Here is a 25585-nt window from a genome sequence, read left to right on the forward strand (position 1 = left end):
TAGCATGTAAAATGTAAACTCCTCACTGTAGCCTTCAGAGACCTTACAGGATATGGGCCTGATCTCTCTAGAGCACTTGCTAAAACTTCGTTTGACTCACAGTGCTGTAGCCAACCAGCCCTCTTTTGTTTGTTCATAATGAGCTTGCACTTACCCCAAGGCCCTACGCTGATAGAAACTGGATTCATACAAGCTTCACTTTGTGTCACCTGATCTTGATTCAGGAGGTCTTACCAGGAATTAATAAGATTTATTTTTTCCCTCTTCCCTTTTCCAGAGGAGACTTTGTGAGTCTTGTTGGTGCCTGTAGCCCAGAATCAGAAACAGTACCTTGTACAGAGTAGGTACTCAAAGAGTATTTTTAGCATCACTGGAAGGATAGATGAATGGATGAAAGACAAGGAGAATATTGACACACATATCTTTGGAGAATCTGCTCTCCATTACTACTTTGCTTTCCATGATGTCATTCATAGCTGTGATTTTTCTCACCTGTTAGGAATCGGCACTCTGTTTTCTCACAGAAAACTTAATCTGTGTTCCTCTTTTTCATGTAAGTTGTGTTGACAAACCTTTTTGCAGAGCACTTAAAGACCTAATAGCTATGACTCTTCTTAAGCAGTAGGAGAATGCCTTTCTAACATTATCTTTATAGGAAGTCCTCCCAAATACCAATTTAGATGCTTCCTACTTTCTATTATTATAGCACTTTGATTATAATACTATTATACTCAGTTCACCAGATGATAATTGCTATTTATATCTGTCTTATTCATATTGTCTAATAGATACTGTCTACTCAGTGGTAGATAGATGGAAAATTGATGATTAGGTGAATGTATGGAACAATGGATGTGGATAGAATAAACACTGGCACATTGACACAGTGGAAAGCAGTTTGTCTTCAAGATCTGCCTAGTTGTGGGGTGAGGGGTGGCACTACCTCACCGTGACCAGCTAGTGTCAGGACTTTAGAACACTGCTAGTGTAGGAAGAAGTAGGCAGTGAAAGACTATAAAGAATAAGTCTGGATCTTCATTACCACCATGTTCTAACCACTAAGTAGACCATACATGGACCATTAGGTTTATTCTTCATAGGACACTTCAGTAGACTAATAATTTTTAAAGTCATGGAACTTATTAGCAGTCAGAAGATCCAGTTTCAGGAACTATATCATTCAGTAGAAAGGTATACACTGTGCCTCAGTTTCCTGATTTATGAAATGGAGATCTCAATATTACAGTTTGATATTTTTCTTATAAGGTAAATAGGGATTGAACAGAAATGAATTAAGAGCTTTTGTGAGATACAAGTAAAGAGAATGCACATTGGGAATACTCATGTTAATTAAAAATTAATTAATGTGAAAACTGATTTGGTTTTGCTAAAATCATTATTAGTTCTCTTTTCACTGTATCAGGCTCCCTGGTTCAACATATTAAATAATTTTTTAAGCTTTGAGAATCTTTTTTTTAATATAATTTTAATTCTATATTTTTTAAATATAATATAATTTATTGAGATAATTCACATACCTTACATTTCACCGATTTTAAATGTACAACTCAATGGTTTTAGTGTATATAAATTTATATATAAATTATAAAGAATAAAAATAACCTTGGGGTGCCTGGGTGACTCAGTTGGTTGAGAGTCTGACTTCAGCTCAAGTCATGATCACACAGCTCGTGAGTTTGAGCCCCGTGTCAGGCTATGTGCTGAAGGCTCAGAGCCTGGAGCCTGCTTCAGATTCTGTGTCTCCCTCTCTCTCTGCCCCTAACCCACTCGTATTCTGTCTCTGTCTCTCTCAAAAATAAATAAACATTAAAAAAATTTTTTGAAATAACCTTAAGCCATTATTATTATTATTATTATTATTATTATTATTTTAATCTTCGGCCCCAACTACTCTGGCAATCCTGGAACACACTATCATTAGCCACGGATGAGAAGGTTGCACAGGTGGAAGTAAGTGGAGGCCATCTAATAAGATCACTCACACATGTTTAAAATTGCCTAACAGTTACCTTATCCATTTCCAGATACTCCAGCAGTTATATTACAATGTAGCAAAGTAATGAAATGGCATTAAAATAAAGAAGAATTGAGCTGGAATACTTTGTCGGTTAAAATTACACTCTTGGAAATGGCTCTAAGGTTTATGCTGCAGCCATAGGAGGCTCCTATCCTGATTGGTCCCCTTGAGTTTTGAGCCGATGTTGGTTTGTAAACAAAACTTGGAAGAGTTAATGGATTCTCACTTGTCTCAATAAAAGTTTTCATCATAAATTATATTACTGATGATTGAAAAAGGGATTTTTAGATTAGATTTTAAATTGTTCATTGGTATACTCAGTTAATTACGTTACTGTCCATTTAAAATAGATGATATGACTTTTTTTGTAGCCCCCAAATAAATAATTGGTTTTGTATATTCCTAATTACTAGAATTATAAATTTAGAGAAAGATCAAAGGAAAAGAATATGAATTTCTTCAATACCTTATGTGTACAAATCACATAGATTATTTCATTTAATTCTTGGAAGATGTTATTATCCCAAATTTTCAGAGTAAGAAACTTTCACTGACCCACTGCCTTTAATCTAATAAATGACATAACCAGGATTAATTTGGGCTCACCGAAATCATTATTAGTTGTTTTTATTATTTTGGACTTTTTATTACATTGGGCTCCCTACTTCAACATATTAAATGATTTGTTTAAGCTTTCAGAATCTTGTTTTTTTTTCCTCATATAGTGGCCTTATTGAGACATCGTTCACATACCATAGAATTCACCCATTTTAAGTCTACAACTCAATGATTTCTAGTATATTCACAGAGGTGTGCACTCATCACCATAACCAATTTTAGAATATTTTCATCACCATAAAAGGAGTCCCCATACCTATTAGCAGTCACCTATTATTCTTACCCCAACTCCCCAAGCCTCATTTACTCTCTGTTTCTATAGATTATTCTGGACAGTTCATATAAATGGAATCACATAATATTTGGTCTTTTGTGACTAGCATTTTCACTTAACCTAATGTATCCAGGTGGTCATCCATGTTTTAGCATTAATCAATACTTTATTCCTTTTTATTGCTGAATAATATACCATTGTATGTTTCATTCATTCATCCACCAGTTGATGAATATTTGGATTGCTTTTGCTTTTGGGGCTATTACGAATAATGCTGCAAATTTTTTGAGAATTCATATTTTCATTTATGTTGAGAATGTACCTAGGAGTAGTATAGGGAATCGTATAGTAACTATGTTAAAACTTTTGAAGAACTGCCAGATTGGTTTCTACAGCAACTGCACTATTTTCATTCCCATCAGCAGTGTATGAGGGCTTGATGTCTCTATATGCTCACCAATGGTTGTTATTGTCCATTTTTTTTTAATGTTTTTATTTCTTTTGAGAGACAGAGCACAAGTGAGAGAAGGGAAGAGAGAGGAAGAATCCTAAGCAGGATCTGCACTGTCAGCACAGAGCCCAATGCAGGGCTTGAACTCATGAACTATGAGATCATGACCTAAGCTAAAATCAAGGGTTGGGTGCTCAACTGACTGAGCCACCCAGATGCCCCCATCTTTTTTATTATAGCCATCCCAGTGAGTGTGAAGTGGTCTCATTGTGGGTTTGATTTACATGTCCCTGGTAATAATGATGTTTAGCATCTTTTCATGTGATTATTAGCCACTTGTATATCTTTTTTTTTTTTGGAAAAATGTCTATTCAGATCCTTTGCCTATTTATAAATTGGGTTATTTGCCTTCTTATTAATGAGTTGTAAGTATTATATGTATGTATGTGTGTATGTGTGTGTGTGTGTATATCTATATCTATATCTATATCTATATCTATATCTATACTCTTCCTGTTTCTTATATGGATACAAGCACATATATGCATGTAAAAATGTTTATTTGTGTATATATACATGTATATATAGCATTCATATATGTGATATATCTATGCTATAACTTAATATCAAGTGCTGATATTTATGTACATATATACCATGCATAATTTTGTGTGTGTGTGTGTGTGTGTGTGTGTGTGTGTGTTATTCTACGTCAAGTGCTGATAAAAGTAATAAAGACTTATGAGGAGACAAAGAAGTATGGGAGGTTTTAAATTAGAAACAGTGGTCAAGGAGAGATTCTCTGAGGTGGTGACATGAGCAGATGCTTGTCTGCAATAGGGATTGAGCATTCCTGGCAGAGAAAACAGCAAGTGCAAAGGCTCTGTGGTGAGAGCACACTTGACATCAAGGGTGGTGCTTACCCAGGGTGCCATGATGTAGATATGACTTTTACTTGGAGCTAAGAAACTATTGGAAGGTTTTGAGTAGAAGTTTAATGTAATTTAACTTAAGCTTTGAAAGGGCCCCTCTGGCTATCATGTGATAGTAGCAAAATATAGAAATAGGAAGACTGGTTAGGAGATTCTCACAGACTTCTGCCAAGAAAGAGTGGTGGTTTGGGTTAAGAAACTACAATGGTGGTAAATTATCAACTTCTAGATATAATTTGAAGGTAGTTCAGACAAGAATGATGGACATTTAAATCCCGTAGTCATTCAGCAAATTTTACTGAATGGCAATGGCAGGTCAGACCTTGTTCTAGACGTTAAGGACAAAACAGTGAACGAAAAAGACAAGAAAAATGAACAAAGCAAAAAACTGTCCCTCAAATACCCTAGTGAGGGAAATACATAGTAAATGAAGATAAATAAAAACATATTGCATGTTCAATACTGATAGATGCTAAGGAGTAAAACAAAGCAGAAAAATAAATGATACTTCATGCTCAGTCAACAAAATTTACTCAAGGATAGGACATTAGGTATAAGAGAAAATGAGGAGTCATGATTTTGGCCTGTGTAATTGGAAGAATGGAGTTGCTATTTATTAAAATGGTAATTGTTCCTGTATTTTATTATGCATAGACTTGGGAGAACATTCTTGTGAACATAGATTTTTTTTCTTTTAGATGATTTTAAGATTCCTCTCCAGTTGTGCTCTTAAAACATATTGACATACTTTGTTCCAAAAGTTTTACCAATTTATATTGGTTCAGAAAACAAATGACTATTATCAGTTTCCCTAGCATCTGGATATATATTTTTTAATTTTTTTGTGTTTATTTATTTTTGAGAGAGAGAGAGAGAGAGAGAGAGAGAGAGAGAGAGAGACAGAGTGGGAGCAGAGAAGGGACACAGAGAGAGGAAACACAGAATCTGAAGCAGGATCCAGGCTCTGAGCTGTAAGCACAGAGGCCAACGTGGGGCTCAAACCCACGAACCTTGAGATCATGACCTGAGCTGAAGTCAGATGGCTTAGTCAGCTGAGCCACCAAGACGCCCCTGGATATTTTTATTAAAAATGAAAGATGCAATGGGGTGCCTGGGTGGCTCAGTTGGTTAAGCATCTACTTCGGCTCAGGTCATGATCTCACAGCTTGTGATACTGAGTCCCGCATCAGGCTCTGTGCTGACAGCTCAGAGCCTGGAGCCTGCTTTGGATCTGTGTCTCCCTCTCTCTTTGTCCCTCCCTGCTCACATTCTGTCCCTCTCTCTCTCTCTCTCAAAAATAAATAATAAAACATTTTAAAAAATGAAAGATGCAAAAGAATATTTCTGTACTTGCATAAAATAGTACCTTTTTTATTTTAAGTTTTTGGTCATTGAAAGTATTAAACCATATAAAAATAAATAAGTTTTTACCAAATTTATCTCATCTTTCATTTCTTGTCTGCTTACAATTTTTATCTTTATCTATTGGGATACTAATATTTATCTCCATCCTTGTCAACTTTAGGAGGATAGAAAATTATGTTTATAATTAGAGACTCTACCTTTTTTCATTCAACAAATATATTACAATTTTTATGTGACCCCATTTTTTTTAATTGTGAATATTTTATTGCTTCAAAGTTTCCTAAATCATCATCTCTCCAAATCTACAAGAAGCAGTATTACATAGTGGCTAGAAACGTAAGGTTAGAGCCCGATTTCTGGAACTCTATTGCCACACACCAAATGTGAGATTCTAGGTAACTGCTACATTTCCTCATCAGTAACAAAGTCTAGAAATAATACCTGTAAAGGATTTAATCGAATAATATGTGAAAATAATATGGCACCCTTCCCAGTGCTCGGAACAAAACCATTGGGACTATTGTTGACTTTTCTCTTTCATATGTCACACCCAATAGAACTCTGTTAACTTTTCCTTAAAAAATACATCTTCAGTTTGATCATTTCTCCATCTTGATACCACCCTGGCCCAAACCATATCCTTTCTACCTGATTATTGCAATAACTCCTACCTAGTTTCTCTGTCTAAACTAGCATCCCTCTCCCCACCTTTGACACTACATCCTTCCTTTCTAATGTATATTTTCCAGTGCACTCACCAGAAAACATACTTACTGTTTTCTTAATTTGTGTTATTTATCATTTTCTTCTTGTACTTGAATGTCCCATGAAGGCAGAATTCTGTTTGCTGCTATATTTCCAACTCTTAGAACAATGTCTGGCATATCATAAGTGTTTGATAAATAGTTGTTAAATGAATCAAATGTAATCTACATAAATGTAGGGAAAACATTATGGTATATTCGTGAGCATCAGCTTTGGAGTCAAATCTGGATATGTTTCAGTTCTAGATGCACTCCTTATTGAGTTAGTGACTTTGACACAATATTTAATCTCCATCTGCCTTAATTTACTATTAAATGTAGGTAAAAAAAGCATACCCACTTTGTACAGTTGTTATAAGGATTAGGGGAAATAATACCTGTAAAGTTTCTGGCTCTTCATATGTACTCAACAAATGTTAACCATCAGTTAGCTCTTTTTAATAGATCTAGGTATAACTGTAAGTGCTTAGAACATTTTAACATAAGTGGCAATTAATGACATACTAAGACATAATATTACCTGTCCAATCTTAATTCATACCATTGCTAAGATTCCAATACTCTGGCTGTGCATAGTATAACATATGCACAGATTTTATGCATTACTAATAAAAGAAATTAATGCATGTATAATAAATAATTTTTTATTCTGTTACAATACTAAGTCAAATGATTGAACTCTTTAAAGCATTATACATGGCTGTCTATGTCAAAGTTTATGTTTCGTGGGTGTCAACAGATGGAATTGAATAACTCTCTCCAAAATATTTTGATTTATTTGAGAAAGCTAAATATGTACGATTCTGTTTTTGAATTTGAAGAGAGGCTTGTGTCCTATGGAATGCAGATTTTGTGAGGCATGTCACAGTTCTTGGTTGTACTTGCAGTCACCATAGAGGCTTCTTGTTTTGTACTTTTTTACCTTGACTATAGCTTCTTCATTGTTCATATATGCTCTTACACGTGGTTGATATTACGGGGTCTTACTCTTTTTGTAATTCTAATAGGAATTATTTTTAATGTCCTCTCCTTTTTTTCTAGTTGTAGTTTCATTTCAATCTCCTAATATTTTTAAAAAGATTTTCTTGTAACGTTTGTTAGACTTACATAATTTTTCAGAGCTTCTGTCACTCTTCAGTCAAATTCACATTTAGAAAACTTTCCAACTTTTAAGAAAACAAATTCTCAAAATTCATGCAGTTTTTAATTAAGCAAACAAATGTTTGGGAATCTATTGAATTTCAAAATTCATACAGTTTTTAATTAAGCAAATAAATGTTTGGGAATCTGTTGAATTCTTAGAAATATCTTTGTCTTCAAGTTCAAAAGAGGTGATGAGCTTGCATGATTCTAATGTTATTTTCAAAGCTTAAGTACATTGAACAGTAGAGATGCATTTAATTCTTATGAAAGTTACTGTAGCGTCAGTGTTAATCCACTAACAGAGAAGCTGTCATGTTATTTCTTTTCTTTCTTCTTTTTTTTTTTTTTTTTAGCTTACATTTTGGCCAAATGGTCATAAGAGAGTTATACTTGGCTAACCCTTGGAAAACATGAATAAAAGAGAGATTAGTACATTTAAAGAGAAAGAAAAGGAAGAAGTATAAAAATGGATGTAATTTTCTCTTTCTCTTTTCTAGCCCTAGGAAAAGATAAGGATTACATGGATGAATCAGAACATGCTAATTATGACCGATCTCGGCTTATTAAAGACTTTGTTCCCAAAGATAATTCTGAATCCAAGGCAAAATTGTCTAAGGTAATACAAACTAAACTGTCAATAAGTCACTTGAAAGCATTATGTCTAAAACCTTGCATTTCCTTTCAACATTAATGCATATTGTGCTGGAGAGTATAAGAGGGCACACAGCTTAATACACATCTTTAAGGACTTAGAGGTGGAAAGTTATATGTAGACATCATATTCATGTATATTATCAAACATTTTTTAAAAACAATCTGAACTGTAACATTAACCTTTAGGGGTTTATTGCCTCATTTTACATTTTTATTGAAAGGCAGCATGGTTGCATGAGAGCATGGAATGGACCAAGATTTGAATTCTAGTTCCACTCCTTCCTAGCTGTGATAATTTGAACCGGTTAATTAAACTCACTGAGCCTTGTTTTTTTCATCTGTAAAGTTGGATTATGCTGTCTGGTTGACAGAATTCTTTGATGAGTGCATGAGACAACCATATGAAAGTATTTTAAAAGCATAGCTGACTATATGCAGGTTTTTTATAACAACATGGAGGCAGAGAATACCTCATTGAAACTGTAGTTCTTCCACAGAGGAAGAACTGGGCTAGAGTTCAGTTTAAAAAAGAAAAAAAAAACCTGGCTGCAGCAGTCCGACCATCCCTCAAACAAAATGATTTTGTGCACTCTTCAGAGCATCTGAGTTCAACACCAAATAGCATCCCTGTTTGATATGTTCCAAGACAAATTCTGACTCAGTCCAAGCCCACTTTTTTTTTCATTGTTTCCTATTGATTAAAGTGGGAATGGCTTTGTAAAAGAAATTTGCAGGTTAACACAGGGGAATGACTTGTTTTCATTGTCTCTGCAAGTCTAATAATCACACCCTTGAATATATATTTCTCTGATGTTTGATTTGGTTTGGCTTGGATTAGTTTTGAAAATCCCTTCATTAGTCACCACAAAAGCATCAGTGAAGAAATTTGGCACAATTTAAATATTACCATCATAAATGAGACCAACTTTGATAAATAGATGTAAGAATAAATGCTTGTGTCAAATTTCTCCATCCCTCTTTCGTTTTGTTTTGTTAATGTGATCAGTATTTTGTGCCAGTAACTCTTAGGTTAGTTATCTTTACAAATCAGGAGTTTGTTTACCCTGTTACTTCATCGGCCTCCTTGTGACTGTCTGATCATCATGATGTTTAGAATGTTTCTTCTATCTGTGAAACATTGTTCCAAGTCAACTGAGAGGCGAGGTTATCAGAAATGGGAAAAAAACAAGCAAACAGATGTTATTCTTTAAGATGCCTATGGCACCAATGAGCAGGCAAACACAGTATGCTTTAAATAATTAAGAAATGAGGGGCTCCTGGATGGTTCCACCAGTTAAGTGTCTGACTTTGGCTCAGGTCATGATCTCACAGTTTGTGAGTTTGAGCCCTGCATCAGTCTCTGTGCTGACAGCTTAGAGCCTAGAGCCTGCTTTGGATTTTGTGTCTCCCTCTCTCTCTGCTCCTCCCCCGCTCATGCTCTTGTCTCTCTCCTTCAAAAATAAATAAAAACATTTTAAAAAATTTAAAAAGCAATTAGGAAATGAACTAAGATTAAATAAAATCTGTCTCATCTGCTTCTCTAGTATTTACCACATGCCACCAATGATACCGCACCATTTTATTGTTGCTCAACAGTAGCCTGCCCTTTCTTTGTTTCTTTCTTTCCTTCTTCCTTCCTTTCTTTTTTCTTCTTCCCTTCCTTCCTTCCTTCCTTCCTTCCTTCCTTCCTTCTTTCCTTTCTTCTTTCTTCTTCTTTCTTTCTTTCTTTTTCTTTCTTTCTTTCGGTGTAGGCTCCACTCCCAATGTGGGGCTTAAGCTTGAGCCAGAGATCAAGGGTCACACGCTCTACAGACTAAGCCAGCCAGGCACCCCAACAGTAGCCATTTCTCAATCTCACTTTGACCAGACTTGAACTGTGTAATATAAAAGTTAAGAAGAAATAGTTAAACCTGCATGCATATTTTATTTTTGATGTTAAGGGAATGGTATGTGATGATGGTAATAGTTGTTCCAACTAAGAAATCCTAGTATAATGTCTTACTGAATCTAATTACATACTTTCCTGCTATTGTACTTCTACTCAAAATGTAGAGAAAAGTCATGCATCACCTGGGTGGTTTGGACTCACATTTTTAGATTCTGTTGAAATACATCCACTTTTATCCATTTCATAGTTTAGGTCACAGTACAAATCCCGTTTGAACAAATGGTCCCATTATAAAAAGAAAATGTTTACTGGTTACTTGCCTGTCTACAAATGAAGGGCAAAATAATCTGTTGGATTATGTTAATTGTGTACATTTGTTACAGGGAACCTTGAAGAGCAGTGACTTTTATTTCTACTTTTTGGGCCAGTATCTGGATATCCTTACATTTATAAATTGGTCAACCTTCCTCTTACTCCTTCCCCACTACTAAGTGATATGAGTATTTATGTGCATATGTGTGTGCATATATTAGATTATGTATATTTTAGGTTGGACCTTATGAAATTGACAAGATCCCTTCATTTATGTGCTACAAAATAGCAACTTTCATATTGTTTAAATTAACATGTATGAATATATGTATACATTCTGTGGCTGAAGATCTGTGCTTCAGATCTGGCTGAAGATCTGTGCTTCACACATTTTTTTTCTGGTTGGGATATTGAACTGGTTGCCACATGCCCCATGCATATGATGTGATGCAACTGATATTTTATGTCTTTATAGAAGTTACTCAATTGCAAAGGGATCATTTTAGAGGTGAGGGAGCAAGTTTAAAAAGCAAAAACTTTCAGGAGAAAGTGACTGCTAATGGAAACTATATCGTGAGTAATGATAAGTACTGGATTACAGGAAAACAAGGGGAGCTTTCTAACAAAATTTGCCATATTTCTTATGAACCTAGCTATAAAGTAGGTAAATTCATTTTACACTGAATTTATGAGGAAGTCTGTTGAGCTCATCAGCTGTAAAAACAAACAAGCAAATCTAAAAATGTATGGAGCATTTGATTTGTCAACCATTGTGCAAACGTTGCCTGAATGATCTTGAATCAACATGCTGAGTTTAAATTATGACCATATATCCACTTCTTACGATAATTTAATAAAATAAGTATATTTGTAAAGCACCATAGTTTGTTATAGAATTAATTTTGAGAATAATGAATTGGATCTTTAGGATATTTTATTCTAATCATGAACTTTTGGGATGTCATTTATGCTAAAATCCTTTAATATTTGAGAAAATGAAAACATCTACAATACAACTACATCTACAAAAAAACATCTACAACTACAACTGATATCTCCTATGATGAAGTGATATTGATAAAGTAATAGAAAATAGTAGTAAATATTTATGTTATATATTTGGAAGATACCATGTGCAAAACTTGGCACTTGTAGGACAAATGAAGATCGCACATATGGACAGGTTTTGCTGTCCAGGTATCGGGATGCAACACAGGATACATGCATACAAATGGAGAAAGCTAAGAGGCTCTGGAAATGAGAGATCATACTAACTATGTGATAAGTCTAGATTTAGGCTAGCCTCAAGCTTTTTGACAGGGGCCATTTTAAATAACTCAGAGGCACTGTAGTAGATGGGACATAGACCACAGTCTTTCTTCCTTATATCTCTATTTTTAGCACCTCCCATCAAGAGATAGAATCGTTAGAATGGCCTTGGGCCTTGCTTTGGCTAACAGACTGCTGCAGAAAGTCGCAATGTGACAATACTGAACCTTGGACTCCAAAGATCTTGTGCTCCCATTCTTTCTCTTGGGACTGTGCCTCCACCACAGCAAACAAGCCAGAATTGTCCTGCCTGATGATGAGCCATGTGGATCAGAACCTAGTGAGCCCAGTTGCCCCAACTGAAGCAGAAATATGAGAGAATTCAGTGGCAAAGACCAGGAAACTCAGAGCCTGAAACAGTTCAGCTGAACCCAGATGAACTACCCAGTTGGGCCCAGCCTCCCCACCGAATCATGATCTAAATGAAAATCGTTTGGTGATGATTTGTTTCTCAGCAGTAGATAATGGATGCAGCCACGAATGTTAAAGGATAGCATGTTGGCTGACACCAGTGATTGTTAATGTAAAGTGAATTTTTCCTCCATTACTGGGAAGATTTGAAAAATTGTCCCTAGGTTTTCCACAACATACTCATATTACCCATTTCGCTCCACAGAGCCCAAGTATATTTTAAATGTCATAATCTAAATAGCGTGGTATCTAGCCAGCCTATCTAAAACATTCTGACATTGTTTATCTTTAAAAAAAAACAACTCTATTTGCAAAAGTGTTTTCTTTGTGATAATATCAAATCAGGGTAGAATTTCAAGATTACCTTCAATGGAACTATGTGTGGATAGTTAGCAGTAGTCACAAGTACCCACTAAAATTGGTGAAGAATTATTTTTTAAAGACAAATTTCTTTCTTTCTTTCTTTCTTTCTTTCTTTCTTTCTTTCTTTCTTTCTTTAACATTTTGACAAAAAGTCTCTGTCACAACTATATGGATAAAAAATTTCAGAAAGTAAATTTGTAATGAAAAAAAGAAAAAATTCTGTAAATCCATATAGACCAAGGCACCTGCTCTGACTGCAAGTAGAGTTCTAGAGTAGAGAGATTGTTTTTAAAACAGTTTGGGTGAATATTTCCTTTTTCTGTCTTATTAATATAGAGATCATTATGAATAATGATTAAAGGTAACATCCTACAGCCAGCTGGATGACCCCCAGAAGCAAAATCCCTCTCTGTCAAAGCGCCCTGTCCTACACACCAGCTAAGGCCTCTAGATGTGGATAATTTACAGGAAACATCTACAGTTCATTTAGGTTAGAAGGCACAAATCTGTGAAGCAGAACCCATGGCTTCTGTAGTGAATGTTAATGAAGAATTTCCTGCTGCCACTATCCCTCAGGATGCCAAAAACAATTGCAGATGTGGCCAATAGCCAGTCTGGGAATATGAATCTATATTCCAAATTACAGTGACTTCTCCTCTTAAAGGATGCTGAGTATCAAAACAGACAGGAAAAAGGTTATGGATCAGGAAAATCTTGATATGAATATTTTAGCAGTTCATTAAATTTAGATCACAAAGCCATTCAGTTTGACTGTGTCAACTGGCATTGGCAGATGGTGTTCATCTTTAACTCAACTGGTAGCAGGAATAATTTTCTATGGAGGCTGGAGACACATCATATGTTGGAGAACACGAGAGGAGGATGGCCTCTGCAGTTTCCTGTACCTTCCATGTGGGTATCAGCAAATGTTTCATGTGCCTCAGTGGCTCTTTGCCTCCAAGTAGTGTATAGGGATTATTAGCATTCTGAACTTGCATACTTTTTTTCCTAGCAATTATGAGATAATGATGACTTAAACTACAAGATAAATGACTAAACTGGGCTGCTTTAATTGACAAAATTACACATGAAATTAAGTGCTAATTATTTGCATGTAATGGGATAAGTCAGTTTCTAAGGAAAATGTTCATATTTTCATAATGTTAAGACCAGAAGTAATATTTTTTTATTTAGTAATGTTATTGTTGGAAATGGTACCCTAAATATTTAATTTTCATATATATTATGGAACATACAACAGGTTATCTTGATTTGTTCATCTTTCTGGCCACTGTCTTAAGTTTATTTTCTTGCCTAGTATAAGAAGACTTCTTTTCCAGCAGCCCAAAAGATGCTTGGTCTTGTTTGCAGAGTCTTTGTCTAACATAGAAGAAAGTTTTATCCTCCCTGCAACCATAGGAGTTTAGTGCCATTTAGTATTTACCTTGACCCTCAGAAACCTTCCCTAGTAAGTGGTGAGGACTTGTGTTTTACCAGCCTATTGGTAGTGTAGATATTACAGAACATTTAGTGTAAGATTTTTTAGAATCCTTACACATTATCTGTAGATTACTTAAACCTAAACGTAGTATGTGATGTGTGTCTGTGTGTGTGTGTGTGTGTGTGTGTGTGTGGTGTTATGATGAAGGTATTTCACATCGGTAATGAAATATTGATCTTTCAAAAATGTGCAAATGTTCTCACAATAATAGGTCAATAAGGGGTTACACTAATTTTAGATGCCTAGTGCATCTTACACCCAAATGAATTATTGAAGAGCTAAACAGTTAATAGACTTAAAATGGATATATAAATATAAAATAAGCATTTTTTTTTTTTTTTTTTTTGCTAATCACAGAATAGTGAAATGGCCTTTCTAAATGGTCTTTTTAAAAAAACAATAAAATCGACCATGGGGGCGCCTAGGTGGCTTAGTCAGTTAAATGGCTGACTCGATTTTGCCTCAGGTCATAATCTCACAGTTGTTGAGATTGAGCCCGGTGTTGGACTCTGTGCTGACAGCAGGGAGTCTGCATAGGATTCTGTCTTTCCCTTTCTCTCTCTGCGCCCCCCCCAAAACAAATAAAGAAACATTTGTAAACAATTGATTATGGAAAACTTGACAGATTTGACTATTTACATACTAATCAGTATCAAAATTACTGTAAATAAAATTAGAGTAAGGGATAAACGTAAGATATGATAATGAACTGATATAATAGAACATACTTACCAAACAATAGTTAATATTCTTAACTTATAAAGATATTATATAATCGATAAATATGAGTGAAAAAATTGAAAAGTAGTATAATTTAACATGTAAAACTATTAGCAGTCAGTACTAGCAATTGCAGAAATGCAAACATAAGCAATGTTCTTTTTTAATGTTTATTTATTTTTGAGAGACAGAGTGTGAAGGGGGGGAGGAGCAGAGAGAGAGGAAGACAAAGAATCCTAAACAGGTTCCAGGTTCTGAGCTGTCAGCACAGAGCCTGATGTGGGGCTCGAACTCACAACTGTGAGATCATGGCCTGAGCCAAAGTCAGACTCTTAACTGACCAAAGCCACCCATGGGCTCCATAAGCAATGTGTTTTTTTTTTTTTTAATCAAATTAAAAAATAATTAAAAAAAAACCAGTATTGACACTATAAACTGTTTATTGCTAGCTGGTAGACATGTATATTGATCCTCATTTTCTGGCAAACAACTTAACAATGAGGATTAAAAAAGCCTTAAAATAATCTTACCTTTTGACCCACTTCTAAGAATTTATTCGGAGAATATAATTAGATGTTGGCCCATATAATTATGTTCAAGGATGTTTCTCAGACTGTAATTTGTGGGTGGTGAGGGACTATAAACACTTAAATGTTCTAAAGTAAAATTTAAAATTAAAAATAATAACGCCTTCATTTGCAACGATGTAGATGGAACTAGAGTATACTGTGCTAAGCGACATAGTCAAAGAAAGACAAATATCACAATTTCACTCTTATGTGGAATTTAAGAAACACAACACATGAACATAGTGGAAGGGAAGGAAAAATAAGATAAAAACAGAGAGGGAGGCAGACCATAAGAAACTCTTAAGTACAGAGAGCAGAGTTGCTGGAGGGGAGGTAGGTGGGGAGGGTGGGCTAAATGGACACTGAGCATTAAGGAGGACACTTCCTGGGATGAGCACCAGGTGTTATATGTGGTAAATCACTGGATTCTACTGCGGAAAGCAATACTACACTGTATGTTAACTAACTTGAATTTAAATAAATAAGTTGAATAAAAACCAATCCCTCAAATGAGGCAATTGAAAAATAAACTTCCAAAAATAGGTAAGGATGAGAAATGATCACAATGTATGATTATACAAGAAGGTTGTTATTAAAAGCAACATGTACAGTTTGATATTGATTATATAAAAATATCTAACTCTTACTGAGAAGATACACAACAAATTTTTAAGTGTTTATCTCTGGGTCATAGGATTCAAATGATTTAAGGTTATGTCATGTGTTCTTAAATTCAAGCCGTAAGTATTATCATACAACATCATCCCCATTTTGAAATTTTACACGGCTAATGAATGACTGAGCCAAGATTTGAAAAATAAGATGGTTCTGTTTCCTGAAACTGCTCTTCCACTTGCTACACTGGCAAGACAAGAACAGTTCAGGACTTCATCTTTGTAGTCTGGTAGCTACTGTAAGTAGCATTTCGGTTCCTCCCCCTAATACATATTGATCACTTATACACCGGAAGCTGCGGTAAGCACTTTGTATGTATTATCTCATTTAACTCCCACACTCAATGAGAGGAACCAGTAGTAGTCTCATTTTACTAATGAAGAAAATAAAGGTTAAAGGTGTTTTGTCCAGTCTCTGATCTAGACAGTAACCCAGCTAGATTGTACCATGTCTCTTTGATTCCAGAACCTGTGCCTTTCTGACTCCAGTTCAGTAGTTAACTATAAGAAATATACTTACACATTAATCACACCTTCAAAAACCTTGAAATGTTGCTCTGAAATAGGCAGCTTTGCTTTTTATTATCTGTGTGGCTAACCTACAACATCCCAGGAATGGACTGACCTGTTTGTACTTTATTTTTGTATCAACAAATAAGTAAGTAAAAAAAGCAGGGAGTTTGTTTCAAATTTAATATTACTAAATGTCAGTAAAAGTCAGTCACGGGGAGTGGGTAGGTATTCCTTAGGATTGCATAATAATCAGTAGATAAAATATTTTCAAATGCATCTACTCTATGGAACAGGAATTCCCCTTGTCAATCAGAAAAAAAAAATGTTCAACAGTTATGTTGGAATGGAAGGCTAGGAAATCAAGACATGAAGACATTTTAATTGTAAGAGTAAATTTAGGTGAGGGATGAATTTGATGAATTGGTGTCTTTAGTTCTTTCAAAGACTATATGGGAAAAATATGCCTGCCTATTTAGTATTCCATAGCCAGTACAAGTAAGCAAATGAGATGTACAGATATTTTCTCTTTCCTGACACTAATATTTAGGTAGTAAGACATATAGGAAATTTCCTGAATCATCAACTCACTGGTTTTCTCTATGAGAGCTTAAGAGTTCATCTTGCGAGATCTACCTTCTAAGTCTCCCTGGGGAACTTAGCTCTAAAATGAGAGCTGCAATAACCTCTCTGCAGAATTTGTACATGATTATCGGATGCGAAAGTAAACTCAATAAATTAGTGTGTCAGCATACCATTGAAAAGGTTCAGATGATCGTTCTACTTGACTTTTATACATTCAATCAATGGTAGGCCCACATCAGACCGGTTCTCTGCTTAGACATGAAGGCAGTCAGAGAAGTCAGATCAAAACTTATGTTATTTGGATACATTGAAAGTCAAGTTTACATTAATCTCCCACCTCCAGGGCCCCCAGGTTATGTGTGTAGAGAAAGACCACAGGATTGGGGGTTGGAGCATTTAATAATGCTAATATTGGGGCGCCTGGGTGGCTCAGTCGGTTAAGCGTCCCGACTTCAGCTCAGGTCACGATCTCACGGTCCGTGAGTTTGAGCCCCGCGTCGGGCTCTGGGCTGATGATGGCCCAGAGCCTGGAGCCTGCTTCCGATTCTGTGTCTCCCTCTCTCTCTGACCCTCCCCCGTTCATGCTCTGCCTCTCTCTGTCTCAAAAATAAATAAACGTTAAAAAAATAAAAAAATAAATAAAGAAAAAATAATGCTAATATTAAATACTACAATGGCTAATATTTATTGAGGATTTTTCAGTGATTTTGTTGATACATTCTTTTAGCCTCACGACAACTTTAAAAAGGTGGGGTCTGTTTTTTACTCCCATCTCATACGTGTGGAAATGGAGGCTCAGAATGGCTAAATGATTTCCCTGTTAATATACAATTGGGGAAGCAGTAGGTAGGAGTTGTATAGAGTCCACCACCCTGTTAAGCATTGGGCGAGGTTGTACAGACTAGAGATGTGCACAAGGGACTGTAGGAAGCGTGAAACAAGTTTATCAGGTAGTTCGAGAACAGGTTCACATTATGGGGGAATGAATGACCATATGTATTAGAGACCATGAGTTTTGTGCTTTCCGCAACGTTTTATGCTTAAGGAAAAATACAATAAAACTAAGACTCCCATGCTCAGATCCGGATAAACTGTAAAATATTCGTTCCTCCTGTGATGCTTCTATTCCTTCACCTTCCCATGTCCTTTTCCTCCATTCACACTAGCATGGAGACTTTTGTGTGTGTGTGTGTGTGTGTGTGTGTTTAAGTTTATTTTTGAAAGAGAAAGCACAAGTGAGGGAAGGGCAGAGGGAGAGGGGAAAGAGAATCCCAAGCAGGCTCCCCACTGTCAGTGCAGAGACCGATGCAGGGCTCAAACTCAAGGAACCATGAAATCATGACCTGAACCCAAATCAAAAGTCAGATGCTTAACTGACTGAGCCACCCAGACACCCCAGGGCATGTAGACTTGTTAATATCACCAAATGAGCCTATCAAAATATTAATTATTTGAGCAGCTGTCACTATTTTTAAAGAAAATGTCAGCAAATATAAAGCGCTGTTGAATTTCTTAAATAATTTCTGATGCTTGTGGAAATTTTTTAATTGAGTAATTGCTATTGACTGCTTTGCAAGATATAAATCGAGAGTTCAGATAAGGGTCTCAGTCATTGAAACCTGGATGATTTGATTAATCCCTTGATGACAGGCAATTTCAACACAAGGATTACAATAATCTATGCTTTGTCTCATAAAGGTTTCAAGCTATTGTGTGAAGTTAAAATTCCCTATTTTGTGGGTTCACTGGAAGACCAATTTTTAAGCATGTTGGTTAATTCAAGGCCATATCCATTAAGTGGCTGTTACTTAGTTCAGTATCCTGTCAGTCCCAATTCTAAGCTGTCTTGTGGAGGCTTTCTTGACAGATATAAACGTAATCCTCTGTTGGGTCTCATCATGTAAATGTTAACCACAGAGGGACAAAACTGTTCGATTGTATTTTAAATTTATTTTTAGATAACATTTACTTCTGTTGCTTTCAGATTACAGTCACTTCGTAATACGTAGCCCTGAGCCAATATGCTACAATGTCAAGTTTAACCAGATGCAGGATTTTTCAGAAACCATAAAGGTTTCTATTGTACCTTTCTGCCATGAACAAGAAAATGAGGCAATTTCCTTGAAAAGCTGAAAAAAAAAAAGGAAATCCTAGTGAACACCACTCAGCTATCAAAAACATTAAATAAAAAATGTTTCATCATAAAAAAGTTTTCTTTGCCAGACCACTATTATTCAGACTGAAACATACCTCCGACCTTTATGCTAATCTGCCCAACTCGTTTAAATAACATAAGAATGTGCAATAGATTATTAGAAATTGACAGTAAAATTATGAAAATGTCACTGACATTATATGACTAAATGTCACTTAGGTGAATCATACATAGAAACTATTAACCAATGACACATGAAGATGTCCTCTAACCCCACCCCCCACCCCATAGCCAATCCTCTTAAAAAAATTTAAAAAAAAAAGAGAAGTTCTTATAAAGAAATGAGTTGTCTTTTTTTTTCTTTTTTTAATCATTATTCAAACTCAGGCATTTTAAAGAGTTGTCTAAAAACCCTCCAGTCAAATGCCTCCTGCAGCATTCAATCTGTAACACTCTAGCTAATGGAAAAAAAGCAGGCAGTGGAAGGGAGAACTTTCTGTTGTCGTGCTGAAGAGTGCTTGAAAGAAGCTTGTCATTTGCAATTCTGTTGTCAGCAATGAAGGATTCCAAATGCAGCTGAACCCAGAATTCTGACGGTGGTACGTTTAACAGTACATCAATCTAGGAATTCTATGTTACTTTCTGTTTCCTTTGAAATATGTAGAGAAGCCAATTAAGAATAATTGATATTAGTTTCAGAACTGGGGATGAGTATGTCTCTTATTTCAAAATATCAGAAATGCGTTCTTAAAAACTTGAAGTATGTGATCTAAATTGTTACCTTTTGAGCATCTGTGTTTGTCTTTGTATGTGAAACAAATGGTGCCTTTCTGAAGTTTTTACTGTTTTTAAATGCATTCGATTATTGGTTTCACTAAAATAGTTACTCCCAAATCCTACTGTAAAATTAGGTCTTGATTCAAGAATATGTAAGATACAATTATTTGTAAAAGTGTATATTTTTAAAATGTTCTTAAGAAGTTATTTTTATATAAAATATTTTAGTAAATAATTTCAGTCAAAATAGAAAATCTGAGAAAAAAATCTGAATTGAAAGAAGCATAACTCGCAGCAAAAAATGTTAAAGTAAACAAGTGACAACAATGAAAGTCACTGTGATTTAAGCTACGGAACAAAATGTTTCAACCTGTTATCTTTATTTTCTCATGGTTTTAAAGAGGATAAAATTAATTCTTTTTCCATTCCACAGGCTTCATTTTGATTTCTTTGTTTAAAAATATTAACTGCTTCCCTTTAGGAAATCAGAGGTTAGGTTTCTGAATCCGCATTTCAGGTGAGATCACTTAAAATGGATATGGAAATAAATATTCTTTTCTTTAAGAAAAAGTAAGTACTCAATAGAGTCCTTACATGGTATTTAAAATAAAAAAATCTGTGAGCAGGAAAGGTATACCCAAATATATTCTTAGTGCAAGTAAATTACTAAGATGATATTTAAAGCTCACATACTTTTTTTTTTTTTTTTACAAATGTTTGTTTCATTGAGAACCTGGTAGAAAATCAGTCTATGCTCCATCATAGATCATTCTACTTAGAACAGCTTGACTTTTGGTTTGCTTTACATAAGCCAGAAAACCTTTGATATTTTGAGTAAATAAAAATGGGTGGACAGAGAATAATATAAGATAGTCTAAAAAACACGACTTAGTGCAATGCCTGTCACATTATAGAAGTTCAGTCAGTATTGTGTTTCTCTCCTCTCTTTAGTTTCCTTTTTAACTTTTTAAAAGAGTATTTACACTTGCTTCATAATTTTGACTCTTTCCACGGATATATACATCTTATCAGATGGTATTCAAAGCCACATTTTATCCACTTATGCAGATCAGGTAACTCAGGTGTTTTGGATCCAATCTGAAGTCTTGTCTTCAATGATTAATTTTCCATCTTCTTTGTGACCCCATTGATACTGTGTTGACCAATAAATCAGCTTTATTAAATAGGACACTCCAAATGTGAAAACCTAATGATTCCCCTTAAATATAATAAGTAAATCACTATGGGAAAATTACAACTCAAAGACAAAGTATCTGATAAATCATCCAGATCAATTCATTGTTTTAACCATAAGAGAAGTGGGAAATGCAAATTTTCCATAATTATATCTGAATTTAATTGAATTAATACTCAGCCATCAGTATAAAAGTAGCTTTACATTTGAAGACTCCTTTCAGGAAAGAGTCTGTGCTGCATAATTATACTTAATGATCATAAAAAATATGCATGCTTTACTATGTTAAAAGCAAACTTATAAGCAGAACTATCACTGTTAAATTAAAACATATAAAAAATTTCTTTTTTGACATTATTTTCCTGAATAAAATGAGAGACTACATTTAGTTATATTTAAGGTTCCAACCTCACATTCTAAGAAATGTTGGCTGCAGCAACTTTTAAACAGAGATACCTTACAGCAGTCGTTGTCAGACTGAGAACAGCAGAATCACTTGTAGAGCCTGTTCTCACACACACACACACACACACACACACACACACACACACACACACACATGACCAGCCTCTACCCCCAGAGCTTCTGATAACAATAATTCCAGTTGAACCTTGAGAATTTGCATTTCTAACAAGTTCTCAGATAACGTTGATGTTCCTGGTGCTGGCACTACATTTAAGAATGACTGCTTTAAATATTCCTTTAATATCTCTAGTGGACTCTGCATTTGGAGAGCCTACCATATGCCAGACTCTGTACTGAGTCTAGATATGCATTCATGAATAAAGAGGCAAAATCTCTATCCTTGCAAAGCTTGTAGTCTAGTGGAGGGGTCAGAAAATAAATAAGTAAATCAACACCTAAATATCTATTTGCAAGTTGTCATTAAGTGGGTCCTTAGTGGTGGAAGGGAAGCTTCCTGAGGTGACCAGGGAGGCAGTCTCTCAGAAGAGATTGAAGACAAGAAATGAAAGATGAGAAGTCAGCTGAGGAGGGAAGAGTGGGAGAAAGAGGCATTCCAGGCAGAGTGCCCTCTTGGAGGGCCTTGGGGTGGGAAAGAGCTTGGTGTGTTCAAGAAACTGATATGTGGCCTGTGTGGCAGGAACACAGAGACCGAACGCCAGGATGGCCGAAATGAGAGGAGAAAGAGAGGTAAGCAAAGCACAGTATTGGAAGGGCTTATGATGGGGAGTTTGGATTTTCTCCTAACTTTAAATGGTTTTGAACAGATTTCTGTTTTTATGGAATAACTCTATGTGTGAGGATGGGGGCAACAATGTTGGAAGGAGGGGTGACAGGACAGCATTCCTACTGGAGGAGGACCATGGTTTAGCTGGGAGTGGTTACAACTGAGATGGATGCATCAGCTTCTAATATCAAAGTGTGGAAACCACAGAGACGGCATTTATTTAAAAATCACCTTGAGGTTGATTATAACGACATGGAAATATGTCAAGGAAATTAAAAAAAAGCAGGTTTGAAAGCAAAATTATAATCATGTGTAATGAGAGAAACCAATGATAATGGCAAGATTATAAGTGATTTTTATTCCCTTTATTTTTATGCAATAAGAAAAAAATATACATTATTATAAAAATTCCTAAATTCAGATATTTAATGAGAAAGAAAAATCTGTGATTTTTGAGAAGACAATCATAATTTGCATAATTAATTAAGCTATTTGTGGTGTGTGTGTGTGTGTGTGTGTGCATGTGCATGATGCAAAGTACAGTGGATACAAAATGAATAAAATATATTTCTTGTCCCCAAAAAGTTTGCAGTCTATTGGGGAGGGCAAGAATAGGGACTTAAGATCAATGGGTCTCAAATGTTAGAGTATGTAAGAATTAACCTTTATGCTGTTGATAACCCTTCCAGGTACTAATTGCTCCTATCACAACCCGACACCTAATAAATCTTTCTGTGTGTGTGTGTGTGTGTGTGTGTGTGTGTGTGTGTGTGTATTTTATTTTTAGGAGAGAGAGAGAAAGAGAGAGAGAGAGAGCCTGAGCATGAGTGGGGGAGGGGCAGAGAGAGGGAGACACAGAATCCTAAGCAGGCTTCAGGCTCCCGGCTGTCAGCACACAGCCCGACGACATGGGGCTCGAACTTTCGAACTGTGAGATCATGACCTGAACTGAAGTCTAATGATTAACCAACTGAGCCACCCCTGTACCCCAACACCTAATAAATCTTGAATATACTCTCCCTTTCCCATGCCCCTTGCCTTTGCATGTAGAGTTTTCTTTCCCTCTTTCATTTTTCACAAATCAAATCAAATACTATTTTTAAAGACTTTTTTAAAGAGCATTTTAAGTTTACAACGGAACTGAGAAGGTGGTGCAGAGATTTCCTGTATCCCCTTGCTCCCACCCATGTGTAGCTTCTTCAATTGTCAACATCACTCACCAAAATGTACATTGTTTACCAAGGATGAACCTACACTGACACATCATGTTCACCCGAAGTCCATTGTTTACCTTACAGTTCGCTCTTGGTGTTGTGTGTTCTGTGGGTGTGGGCAAATGTTTAATGGCATACATCCATCATTATAATGTCATACAGAGAATATTCATTGCCCTAAAAATCGTTTTGCTCTGCCTATTCATCTCTCTCCCCTCCCAAGCCCTTCCCCTACCTACACTCTACAGCAAACACTGATCTCTTTATTTCTGCTTTTTGTTGTTTCCATAGTTTGTCTCTTCCAGAATGTCATATAGTTGGGATTATACAGTGTAATTCCTTTTCAGATTGGCTTCTTTCACTTAGTAATATGCATTTAAGGATCCTCTATGTCTTTTCACAGCTTTATCACCCATATATTTTTAGTGCTGGATAATATTCCATTGTGTGGATGTACCAGAGTTTATTTATCCATTCACCTACTGAATGACATCTTGGTTGCTTCCAAGTTTTGGCAGTTATGAATAAAGCTGCTTTTGACATCCATATGCAGGGTTTGGCAGACATAGATTTTCAACTCCTTTGGGTAAATACCAAGGGATACAATTTCTGGATCACACATGTCTAGTTTTGTTTGAAACCCCAAACTGCCTTCCAAAGTGGCTGTGCTATTTTGCATTCCCACCAGCAATGAGTGAGAGTTCCTACCGCTCTACATCCTTGTCAGCATTTACTATTTTCAATATTTTGGATTTTGGGCATTTTAGTAGATGTCTAGTGGTAACTCGTTGTTTTAAATGACATATAATGTGGAGCATCTTTTCATATGTTTATTTGCCATATTTGCATATTCTTTGGTCAGTTGCCTATTTAGTGATCATACACCATTTTTCATTGGCTTGTTTTTTTTATTGTTGAGTTTTAATACTTCTTTGCTTATTTTGGGTAACAGTTATTTATCAGATGTATCATTTGAGAATACTTTCTCCCAGTATGTGGTTTGTCTTTTCCTTCTCTTAATATTGTATTTCCCAGAGCAGAAACTTAATGAGTCCAGCTTATGATTGATTTCGTTCATGGATCGTGTCTTCGGTGTTATATTTAAAAAGGTATTACGGTATTCAAGGTCATCTAGGGTTTCTCCTGTTACCTTCTAGGAGTTTTATGGTTTTATGTCCTACATTTAGGTCTTTGACCCATCTTGAATTATTTTCATGAAGAGTGTAAATCCATGTATAGGTTCTTTTTCTTTTTTTTCTTTTTTCTTTTTTTTTTGCATTCAGATGTTTAGTTTTTTCCAGCAATATTTGTTGAAGAGAACATATCCTTTCTGAAGGAAGATGGTTTCTGTTTCTCAGGATAGTCCCTTTATCTTTGCTGTCATGGCACTTATATTCACCCCTCTTATAGCATAAATCACACCAAATTGTAATTACTTGTTCCTCCCATTTGTCTCCCTGACTAAATTACTCTCTCTTAAAGGACGGGGATCATGGATTATTTGTCTTTGTAATTACATTATGCCTTGCACAGAGCCTGACTGATAATAGAAACTCATGATAAGCTTGTTAAATGAGTGAATATGAAAGAGAATATTATAACTCTAGGTAGACTACAATAGAATTATTAGTGTGGCTTTCAAGAGTTAGGATAAATCTTATGGAGAAGACAAAATCAAGTTTGTCTTTAGATGAAAATTTTTGAGTAATTTTACTTCTAGGAATTTGTATTAATAAAACAATTAGAGATATTAACAGAAATATAAGAACAAGGATATTCATTACATCATTATGAATCACTGCAAAGGATAACTTAGCAAAGCAAACTGAAATATCCTTCAGTAGAATATAAATAAGTAATGATCTAACCATAAAAGTGAATGATGTTCAGCTTTTTACAGTGTCTGGCTGTTTAACCAGTGCAATAGGATATAGCCAACCTGAACCACTAATCC

General features: G+C 35.4%; 1 protein-coding gene across 4 annotated transcripts in view; it reads left to right on the plus strand.

The window, feature by feature from the left end:
* ANO3 (anoctamin 3) overlaps positions 1-25585 on the plus strand; it is a 183800-nt gene that overhangs the window by 8076 nt on the left and 150139 nt on the right. The window contains exons 1-2 of one of the 4 annotated variants that reach the window (XM_042958503.1): positions 19749-19855; positions 22331-22380. In XM_042958503.1, the coding sequence (XP_042814437.1) occupies positions 22354-22380 (27 nt within the window). In that variant the 5' untranslated portion in view covers positions 19749-19855; positions 22331-22353. Of the gene's footprint in view, positions 1-8082; positions 8202-19748; positions 19856-22145; positions 22381-25585 lie in introns of those variants that run through there. The other 3 variants (XM_007098476.3, XM_042958504.1, XM_042958502.1) reach the window with 3 other exon arrangements.

The sequence above is a fragment of the Panthera tigris genome, chromosome D1 (genome assembly GCF_018350195.1).
Source record: "Panthera tigris isolate Pti1 chromosome D1, P.tigris_Pti1_mat1.1, whole genome shotgun sequence".
Taxonomy (NCBI): Eukaryota; Metazoa; Chordata; class Mammalia; order Carnivora; family Felidae; genus Panthera; species Panthera tigris.